This window comes from Pseudorca crassidens, chromosome X (genome assembly GCF_039906515.1).
Source record: "Pseudorca crassidens isolate mPseCra1 chromosome X, mPseCra1.hap1, whole genome shotgun sequence".
NCBI lineage: Eukaryota > Metazoa > Chordata > Mammalia > Artiodactyla > Delphinidae > Pseudorca > Pseudorca crassidens.
The window spans coordinates 90,834,928-90,845,594 of NC_090317.1; the positions used below are offsets into that span (position 1 = coordinate 90,834,928).

General features: G+C 55.1%; 2 protein-coding genes across 2 annotated transcripts; one reads left to right on the top strand and one right to left on the bottom strand.

The window, feature by feature from the left end:
• Window positions 1–412: 412 nt before the first annotated feature.
• Window positions 413–6,020, top strand: PCSK1N (proprotein convertase subtilisin/kexin type 1 inhibitor). Its single transcript, XM_067722939.1, has 3 exons — window positions 413–626; window positions 4,829–5,301; window positions 5,692–6,020. Exons 1-3 carry the CDS (start codon window positions 513–515, stop codon window positions 5,882–5,884), a joined length of 780 nt encoding a protein of 259 aa, XP_067579040.1. The 5' UTR covers window positions 413–512; the 3' UTR covers window positions 5,885–6,020.
• Window positions 6,021–7,245: 1,225 nt separating this feature from the next.
• Window positions 7,246–7,947, bottom strand: ERAS (ES cell expressed Ras). Its single transcript, XM_067722941.1, has one exon. It carries the CDS (start codon window positions 7,945–7,947, stop codon window positions 7,246–7,248), a length of 702 nt encoding a protein of 233 aa, XP_067579042.1.
• Between the last annotated feature and the right edge of the window lie 2,720 nt (window positions 7,948–10,667).

The window sequence follows — 10,667 nt, forward strand, 5'->3', positions numbered from 1 at the left end:
ACCCCTTTATGCAGGTAAGGGGCTGCACATTAGAATGGTGAACTGACCTATGTATGGTCACATCACCTGGAATGAACTCATCACCCTGTAAAGGCCCTGGTCCATAGGGCATCCGTAACTGTTTATCCAATGAACAAAGTCATATATCTTCTCCCCAAGGAGGGAGAGGCGAACACCAGACCCTCATTCCCCTCCACTGCGTCATTTTTTCCTGCCTGTCTGCTGAGGCGACAGCAAGGTCTGTTGCCCTGGCAACTGCCCTCCGACCGCCATGGTAACCGCCATCGCAGTCTCCAGCTCGCCACCTTGCCCCTTGGGCATCTCCATGGCAACGGGCGGGATGGAGGGGCTGCGGGAGCTCCTAGGCTGCGCCTGCGTAGGGTGGCGGGAGGGGGTGGGCAGGGTTCCCCGGCGTGCGCAGCCGCAGAGCACCGCATCCGTGTCCCGCTAGCCCAGGCGCTGCGCACTTGCCAGCTAGTCCGCCCGTCCGGAGCCCGGCTCGCTGGGGCAGCATGGCGGGGTCGCCGCTGCTCCGCGGGCCGCGGGCCGGGGGCGTCGGCCTTTTGGTGCTGCTGCTTTTGGGCTTACTCGAGCCGCCCCCCGCGCTCTGCGCAAGGCCGGTAAAGGTGCGACGCGGGTCGGGCGCGGGGTGGCGGTGGGGTGGAGGATGCTACCAGCGAGGGTCGGTGCCCGGCCTCTGGCTCCTCTTCTCGCTGGTCCTGCTCCCGGGACGTGCGGAGAGATCGGCCCGGGTGGCCGGGGGTCCAGACGCCAGTCTGTACCCAGGCCATGCCGGGGTTGGTCTCTTGGGTGTGCGGGTGGCAGTGTGCGGGGCTAATCGGGCCACCGCACTCTGCTGGTCCGCCCGGGCTCGGCCCGCCCGCCGCCTGTGGCGCTGTCCATGGGACTAGCGCGATTTAAGGCAGGGGCATCGGTTTGTGTGCGCATGGTTTGTGTGCGCATGATGTGATGATAGGGACGTGAGGGTGTGCTCTCCCTGTGTGCGTCTTTTCATGTAAGGGCTTCCGAGCGTCCATACAAAGGTGCTAGTGTGGGTCTGGGTGTGCAGTGTGTGATGCTTCTGCGTGTGACTTTTCTCAGTGACACTGTGCTTGTGAATTCTATGGTAATGGCGTGACTTATGGGCGTGTCTTTCTGTGTGTCTGTGTGATCTTGTTTTTGTTTGGGAGAGAGTGGTCTTTGCACCCCTGAGTGCATATCCCATTTTGGTTCTGTTGAACTGAGTGACTAGGATTTTGTATGTGTGTTCACGAGGCTGTTCCTCCCTGCTTCTTTGTGGAGCTGTGTCATTGTGGGGAGAGGAGCCATGATGTCTCTTTCAGTGCTGCGTTATGTCTTTAAGGGTGGTGCTTGTTCTTGCATCTGGATGGCTTGGCGATTGTAACCGCGTGAGCATCAGTGTGCATGAACATGTGCAGTTCCTTGCGTGTGGATGTGGCAGTGTTGAGTTGCATATGTGACATCTCAAGGCCTGTCAGTCCAAATGAGTGTGTGTGAGGCCATGACTGTGTGTGATTCCCCGGGGTGTCTGAGGGGTGGTGGGCATCAAGGGCACTTGGAGTACATCCTCTTCATGAAGAGTTCAAGGCTGTCTGTGTCAAGGATGGTGTTTTTCTTAATTAAATATTTTTTATATATGACATAATACATTTAAACATATGTATATACAATGTAAGAAATAATGATAACCCTCTTGTGTACCCATTACTCAGCTTAAGAAATCGAGCATGACCAATTGTTAGAAGCCCCTGGGTGCCTCTCCCTAAGGCAGCCCCTCTCCTCCATAATTATCCTGTATTTTCTGTTAATTGATCCCTTACTTTTGTTTGCAGCTTATCACATATGTATGTATCGCTAAACAATATCTTGTCTAGTTTTTCCTCACAGAAATGGAATCATACTGGGTGTGTGGCTCCTGGTAGTCACTAGAGGTCACTAGGAAGTCATCAGGGTGTCTAGTAGTCGCAGGCAGTCTGCAGTGGAATTCTGTAACTTGCTTTTTTTTTTTTTCCTCTACATTGGTTGTGAGATTCATCGCATTGAAGTATGTGGCTATAATTCATTTATTTTTATTGCTGCATTTTTTTTTTTTTTTTTTTTGCGGTACGCAGGCCTCTCACTGTTGTGGCCTCTCCCATTGCGGAGCACAGGCTCCGGACGCGCAGGCTCAGCGGCCATGGCTCACGGGCCCAGCCGCTCCGCCGCATGTGGGATCTTCCCTGACCAGGGCACGAACCCGTGTCCCCTGCATCGGCAGGCGGACTCTCAACCGCTGCGCCACCAGGGAAGCCCATGCTGCATAATATTTTATCCCATGAGTATATCATGGTTTATAGATACATTCTCAATACGTCAGCAACAACATTTGGGTTGTTTCCAGCTTTTCTTTCTTTTTTTCCCTCCCTTCACTTTTATGTTATTACAAACAGTGCTGCTATAGTTCTTCATACACTTGTGTCCAGCAGTATATGTGCAAAAGCTAGTCTGAGGTGTAACACCCAGGAGTGGGGCGTAGGATATGTGCATCTTTTAAGACATTGCCAAATTGTTCCTCAAAGTTATCTTAACCATTGAGTTCCCAGCAGCAATGTATAAGAGCTTCCATTTTTTCTATATCCATGTCAACATTTGACATTATCAGACTTTAATTTTGGCAATCTTTTGGACGTATTCTGCATAGTGTATCTCACTGGTGTTTTAATTTGCATTTTTCCTGATTACTAATGAGGTTCACTATTTTTCATTTGTTTAGTAACTTTTTTGTTTTTTTTTTCTTTAAAATTTATTTATTTATTTATTTATTTATTTATTTTTGGCTGTGTTGGGTCTTCGTTTCTGTGCGAGGGCTTTCGCTATTTGCGGTGAGCAGGGGCCACTCTTCATCGCGGTGCGTGGGCCTCTCACTATCGCGGCCTCTCTTGTTGCGGAGCACAGGCTCCAGACACGCAGGCTCAGTAGTTGTGGCTCACAGGCCCAGTTGCTCCGCGGCATGTGGGATCCTCCCAGACCAAGGCTCGAACCCGTGTCCCCTGCATTGGCAGGCAGATTCTCAACCACTGCGTCACCAGGGAAGCCCTAGTAACTGTTTTTGGTTCCTCTTTTGTGAAATACTTGATCATCAATTTTGCCTATTTTTATATTAGTTTGCTTTTCTCCTACTGCTTTTTAGGCATTCTCTGTTTATTGGACATTAATCCTTTATTGACTGTGCTACAAGCATCTTCTCCCGCTCTGGTTTTACTTTTCGTTCTTTTTAGGATGTCTTGGGATAAAAAGAAATCCTTAATTTGAATGTAGTTAAGTTTATTTGTCTTTTCCTTTCCATTGTTCCCAAATTTGGATCACTTGTTCTTCCTGCACAGTTTATTGAAGGAGTTGGTCCTGTACCCACTGCTCTGCAGTGTCTCCTCTGTCGTAGCAAGTGTCAGTGTGTGTGGATCTGTTTCCAAGCTCTGTTCAATCCTATTCCTTCCGCTGCAATCGAATCTGCGGTTTAACTTGCCCATTTAATTTTTGATTTCATTAAAAGTGTTTTTCTAGATGTTCTAGATGTTTCTTTTTCAAATCTTCATGGTTATTTTAATGGTCATTAGTTCCTCTCTCATACTTTTTTTTTTTTTTTTTTTTTTTTTTTTTGCGGTACGCGGGCCTCTCACTGTTGTGGCCTCTCCCGTTGTGGAGCACAGGCTCCGGACGCGCATGCTCAGCGGCCATGGCTCACGGGCCCAGCCGCTCCGCCGCATGTGGGATCTTCCCGGACCAGGGCACGAACCCGTGTCCCCTGCATTGGCAGGCGGACTCTCAACCACTGCACCACCAGGGAAGCCCTCTCTCTCATACTTTTGATAGTCTTTTATTTCTTTAAACTTATTGAAATTGTTTCAAAACTGCCTGAATTGAAAATTAGTCACTGGGTAATTTATTTTACAGATAGACTTGCACACATGCCAAATGATATATGGACACGGTTATTCATCCCAACATTATTTATGAGAATAGCAAAAGATTGGAAACACCCTAAATGTTCATCAATTGGGGTGGTTAAATAAACTATTATACATCCATACAAAAGAGAATCAATACAGAAGAAAGGAAGGAAGAGAGAAAGGATGCTCTTAAGGTACTGATCTAAATATAGATTCCAAAAAGCAAGGTGCAGAACAGTCTGCTACCTTTTGGGTAAAACAAGTGGACAATAGGAATCTATAAAATGCAAATACAGGTTCCTGTTGTCCACAGCATTGATATAGAAAAATCCATAGCTGTCATATCTACCATCGCTACTCCTATGAAACAAACAAACAAACAAAAAAACCCTGGTCTTGGGCTTCCCTGGTGGTGCAGCGGTTGAGCGTCCGCCTGCCGATGCAGGGGACACGGGTTCGTGCCCCAGTCCGGGAAGATCCCACATGCCTCGGAGCGGCTGGGCCCGTGAGCCATGGCAGCTGAGCCTGCGCGTCCGGAGCCTGTGCTCCGCAACGGGAGAGGCCACAACAGCGAGAGGCCCGCGTACCGGAAAAAAAAAAAAAACAACCCTGGTCTTCAACAGCCCTGGGGCAAGTTCTGAGTCACTAGGAAATCGTTAGGGGTGGTGAATCTAGGGGTCTTTGGTGGTCCTAAGAGTGTCCAGAGATATTTGGGGGTCTCCATTGACCTTAGGGGTGTCTACTCATATTTGAGGGGCCACAGCGCCTTTGTTGGCATGTTGGCATCTAGGGATATTTGAGATCCACGAAGTCCCCCGGGTTGGGGGTCCCTGGCCTGACGGGCGCTGACGACCTCTCGCTCCCCACCTGTCTTCCCGCAGGAGCCCCGCAGCCTGGGCGCAGCCTCTCCCCCCAAGGCTGAGGCCAGCGCTCCCCGCCGCTTCCGGCGGGCAGCGACTCGAGGAGAGGCGGCGGGGGCTGTGCAGGAGCTGGCGCGGGCGCTGGCGCACCTGCTGGAGGCCGAACGGCAGGAGCGGGCGCGGGCTGAGGCGCAAGAGGCTGAGGATCAGCAAGCGCGCGCCCTGGCGCAGCTGCTGCGCGTCTGGGGCGCACCCCGCACCAACGACCCGGCGCTGGGCCTGGAGGACGACCCCGACGCGCCAGCCGCGCAGCTCGCCCGAGCCCTGCTCCGCGCCCGCCTGGACCCCGCCGCCCTCGCAGCCCAGCTTGTTCCCGCCCCTGCCCCCGCCCCGGCACTCAGACCCCGGCCCCCAGTCTACGACGACGGCCCCACGGGCCCAGATGCCGAGGACGCCGGCGACGAGACGCCGGACCTGGATCCGGAGCTGCTGAGGTCCCCCCCAACAAGGGGTGGTCGGGGCGGGGGAGGGCGCCTATAACCCGGGAGGAGGAGGGCGAGGAGCGGCGGGGGCCTGCTTCACGGGGTGGAGGTGCGAACACCTAGGTCCTGGAAGCCTGGGAGGGAATTTTCTAGTCCTGGACCTAGGGTGTGGAGGCAGAGATGCCTGGCCGGCTTCCTTCGTCCGAATGGGAGGGGGGGGGAAACTATAGTTTCAGGGATGGAAGGCGGAGACAACTGTCTCCAGGAAGCAGTGGGATGCCTGGGTGGGAGGAGGCTGCCAGGTCCCCAGGCGGTCCGGGGTAGCGGCGCTGTCCAGGTCCTAGGGCCGGGGCGTTGACGCACGGACACGTCCTCACTGCATTCCGCTCTGCTCCCCTTCAGGTATTTGTTGGGGCGGATCCTCGCGGGAAGCGCAGACCCCGAAGCTGTGGCTGCCCCGCGTCGCCTCCGCCGAGCCGCTGACCAGGACCTGGGCCCTGAGGTCCCCCCTGAGGGCGTACTGGGGGCCCTGCTGCGCGTAAAGCGTCTGGAGACCCCCGCACCCCAGGCCCCAGCGCGCCGCCTCCTGCCCTGAGCACCGCCTGGATCCTGCGCGTACTCCGGCGGCCCAGGACCGCCCCGCCCCTGACACCCCGACAGCCACTGTTGCTGCCCTGGAACCCCAAGATCCCCACCCCTGACCCCACAATAAATATGATCTGAAGCAACTATGTGCTTGTTTGAGTGGCAGTGTCTAGGGGGACGGTGGACTGGGTGGAGATTGCTGCCCTCAGACGAGGGAAAAGGGGCCCCTGCCCTCCATCCTGCACTTTTGAGACAACCCCTGCCTCAGTCTTCGCTTCTCCTCACTGGGGAGATATCCATATGGACAATGGCAGTGCCCACCCAGATTCTGTGCCGTTTCTAGGCCTCGCTTGGGAATGGGGAGCCCAGAAGGCTTTGAAGCCACTTTCAGCGGCATCTTCTGGGGGTCCATCCTCCTGGGGACCAAGTGGTGGTCAAGGGGTGGCTGTTTGTGCGGCATGTGAGTAGAGCTTGGGCGGTGCTGGCACGGCCACTTGCACACATGAGCCCCTGCCTCCTGATAGGGGGAGGGGCTACCAGCAGGAAGAGAACCAGAGTGGGCTGCCACTCCCGGCCAGGGGTCAGCCCTCCCAACACCATCACCTCCTGGCATGGAACTCTCTGGGCCTTGAGAAAGTGTATTAGTCAAGGTAGGAGGATAGGATGTATTTTGTTAGTTTGATATGTAATGTTTAGTTATATAGTATAGAAGCCACTCTATCTGTACTCTTACCCCAGCCCTGAAGGTATTGGGAGTTGGCGTGGTAACTGGTTTGTGGTCATGGCCTGTGCACTGGCTATTCCCTCTGTCCCTAGTTATCCACAAATTTTTGCCCAAATGTCACCTACTCAGTAAGGCTTTCCTTGACCTCCCTGTCACTCTATTCCTTTGCCCGCCTTTAATACATAGCCTTATGTTATATCTACAAGTGCAGGGATTTTTAGTGTCTTGCTTGCCTCTATATCTTTTGTACCCAAAGCAGGGCCTGGTACACAGGGGTCTCCCCCACATTTCTTGAATGAAATAATTCTCACAATTCAAGTAACATTCTCCCCAGTCTCATTCCCACCCACATAACACTTGGCATGGAGGCAGGTTTGAAACCTAAGAACACTATTTAATTTTGCACAAAATCAACTTGACATAATATATAACCAACGCTACGGCCCCACATTGCCAAAAAGCCCATCACCAAAAGAAAACCTCCCCAGGAGAAGGGTCCATCTATCCCCAGTACACCGACAGTGTCCCACACAGCTAGTTGCTGGGGTCGGGGAGCGGGGTGGGGGGGGCGGGCGGGGGGGCGGGTCTCAAGTGAAGGAACCACCACCCTGGTCTGGGGGAGGGTCCACTTTTCTAGACCAAGAACTTCAGGCCACGGAGCAGCCACAGCGGCACATGGCCTTCTGGTGCCGGCCTTTATCCCCACCTGGCCCTGCCATGGCCTCCTTTGCCATGGCCTCCCGGACTCTTTGGATCTCATGGATGAGCAGGGAAAAGGCCTCCTCCACACCTTGGCGTGTCTTGGCTGAGGTCTCCACAAAAGGGGCCCCCCAGCTCTTTGCGAGGGCTGCAGCAGCAGCACGAGCATCTGCGGTGGTGGTCACAAGGTCACACTTGTTGCCCACAAGGACGAGGGGCTGGGTGTGGTGCGGGCCCCAGGTGGCCCGCATCTGCTGCAGCTGGGCTAGAGACGAGGGGTCATCGAGGGCGAAGACACCCAGCACACCATCCCCAATCGCCACACACTGGTCACGCAGGGCCCGATGAGTGGCCTGCCCCGCCGTGTCCAGCACATTCAGAATGCAGCCTCCGTGGTCCAGGGCCATCTCCTTCCAGTAGGAATCCTGGATGGTAGGGTCGTGGTCTTCCACGAAGCACTGGTGGTTCAGCTGGATGGTCAGCGCGCTCTTTCCCACGCCACTCGCGCCCACTACCACGGCCTTGTACTCAGGCAGCTGCTTGCCAACACCCCTGGAGGGTGCCCGAGCCCTGTGGCTCTGCTCCTGGGAGCTAGGGCTCCAGGTGCCCAGGCCCAGATCAATCATGCTAGGCTTTGTTGGCAGCGCCATGGCCCCAAGTGGGCAGCTCAGGGAAGAGATGTGGACAGCAGGCCCTGCAGGTGGAAAGAGAAGAAAGACAATGGGGGTGGGGGGTTTGGAGGTTAGGTGAGACCATTTAGGGGCAAGGGGACAGCTGGGTGTCATCGAATCAACATTTATTGAGTGCCTAGTGTGTGCTAATCACCTAATATACTATAATACATTATTTATGTTGTTTATTCTCTCTCACTCCCTTTTACAACATAAACGCTGTGAGATTTTAAAAACAGCTTAATTAATTTATATACCGTAAAGTTAACCTAGCTAAAGTGTACAATTCAATGTTTTTTAGTACATTCACAGAGTTGTGTGACCATCGCCATAGTCTAATTTTAGAACATTTCCAGTCACCCGGAAAAGACACCCCCTGCCCATTAGCAGTCCCTCCCCATTCCGGAGGGAGGGCAGGGATTTCGTCGGTTTTGGTTTCGGATTGTGTCACCATTGGACCCCAACCTGGCACACTGCTAGTCATAGTTTGTGCCGAGCAACATTCCTGCCCCCAGGAGTTTACGTTTTAAAAGATGGAGACAATAAACCAAATAGGTAAGCAAATGATGAGGTCTGTTAGCCATTGTCATTGGAATTTAGTCTTTATTACTTATTCAACATACAGCTGTTGAGAACCTACTGTGGGGCAAGGACAAAGAGGTGGGGAAAAAACAGATTAAGAAACCCCTGGCCCTCATGAACGTGACATTCTAGTCAGGAAGACAGACAACAACAAAGATAAATCAGTAAAAAATGTTTCAGCAATAGGTGATAAGCAGGCAGAAGGTGCTTGGTTAATGTTAGGTATTTCTATTATAACTTAATTTTCATTCATTAATTCGAGGACATTCCTGCGTGCCAGGCATTGTGATGGGTGCGGGGATGGGGGGTGGGGTGGGGGCGGGGATATGGCTGAGAACAAAATAAAGTCCCTGCCCTTGGGAGGGTTAGATTCTGAAAGCGAGAAAGAGACAATAAACAAGATAAGCAAGTAAATTACCATGTAGTTAGAAGAGGATGGGCACACAGCAGGTACTCAATTAGCGTTCACTATTAATACTAAGTCACCATTAACCCATTCAATACACATCCCGGTCTTGGTTCGGTGTGTGGCCTCAGGAAATGCATCATAATGGCTGCGGCCCCAAGTATCCCAGGAAGCCCTGGGACAGTGGCTGCTGGGGGGCAGGTGGTGGGTTTGAGGGATCCACAGGGGGTAGGGGTGGAGGGGGAGTTCTGTGGAGTTTGGGATCCGGGGGTCAGGGCTGGGGGGCTAGGTCCCAGGTGGGGATCTAGCTGTGGGGCCCTCAGCCCAGAGAGGATCCCTGAAAAGAGTTGTGGAATGTGCTCGCCCAGGAAGAAGGGGGCCATGATGAGGAGATGTAAGCAGAGGACAGAGCTGAGGGGAGGGGGGCAGCAAGGAGGCCAGCGCAGTAGTGCGGGCCAGCAGTGGGGGATCTGGACAAGCCGGGCGGGATTCAGAGATGTTCCGAAGGCAGGCCTGACAAGATTTGCTGAGGGACTGGGAAGAAGGGGAAGGAGTCCAGGCGACTGGAGAGGTGGGTGCCGTCACCCGAGGCAGGGCCTGGTGAGGGGGCCCTCGCTCTGGGCGGGGGGTCGCTGGGGCTGACACCGAGAGCACCGGACACTGGCAGCGGAGCGCCGGCCGACCTCCCGACACCTGGCGGGGCGCTAGGCCGACGGTGCCATGGCCGCTTCGTCAACAAGGAGCCGTGAGGCTCGGGGAAGTGAGCCGCGGTGACTGGCCCGAGGTCACACAGCCCATGGCAGGGCGACACGGGAATACGGAAGCAGCGCAGTGCCAAGTGCCAGTGGAGTACTGTCGGGGGCCTCTCCCCCACACCCGTACGCCTTCCTTTGTGTCACCTCCCTGACCTGAGGGGAGCAGGGGGCGCCCCCCCAAGCACAGTCCCACCTCATTCCAGGCTGGCCCGGGCCCCATACACGTATCCCCTAAGCCCGGGTGGCTGGCCAGCGTGGGGCTGGGAGGGGGGACCCCCAGTTTCACCCCAAAGCCGTGACCCCGTGCTCGGCCTGGACCTCCCCGCTCAGCTCCCGGCTCCCCGCTCGGCGCCCACACCCTCACCCAGACCCGTCCTTACAAAGGCGGTCCAGGGTTGCTGGCCCCTGAGGATGGGAGGAGACAGGGGAGGGTCCCCAACACCCGACCTCGGCCATACCCCCACAGCCCTAAGTGGAAGGACCTCTCAGGTCGGTGCTGGGGGGCCTGGGCGGCCCGGCTCACCTGTGTTCCGGGAAGGCCGGTGGCGCTGGGACCCGAACCCTCTGCTGCTCTGACAGGACTGACAGGGAATGAGACGTTGGTCCCAGCTGGGGGTATGGGGCGAGGTGGGGATGGGCGGGGAGGGAGTGCGCATGCGCAGCCAGCCGCCCTTGGACCCCTCCGCCGGCTCACCCCTGTCCCCCGCCCCGGGGTGAGTGCTGGGTCACTGCCCGCCAGGCAAGTGTGCGCAAAGGAGGTCTTCTTGGGGTGCGCTGTGAGCGCTGACCCCCGCTGTGTGCCCCGTGCATCCTGCTGCACCTCTTCCTTACCTTATCCCCACCTGGGACGTGATTTTGTGTTTTTACTGCGTGGGGGGTGTGTCAGATTTTTGACCTGAATGTCCAGACTTTGCCAAATGTTTTGTGAGGGCCTAAGGCCCTGGAGCTTGTGCTGC

Bases quoted from the DNA above. Each gene is read 5' to 3' on its own strand.
- ERAS (XM_067722941.1), bottom strand. From the start codon at position 7,947: ATGGCGCTGCCAACAAAGCCTAGCATGATTGATCTGGGCCTGGGCACC.
- PCSK1N (XM_067722939.1), top strand. From the start codon at position 513: ATGGCGGGGTCGCCGCTGCTCCGCGGGCCGCGGGCCGGGGGCGTCGGC. The intron at 627-4,828 runs GTGCGACGCGGG...GTCTTCCCGCAG, and splicing joins TCTGCGCAAGGCCGGTAAAG to GAGCCCCGCAGCCTGGGCGC. The intron at 5,302-5,691 runs GTCCCCCCCAAC...GCTCCCCTTCAG, and splicing joins CTGGATCCGGAGCTGCTGAG to GTATTTGTTGGGGCGGATCC.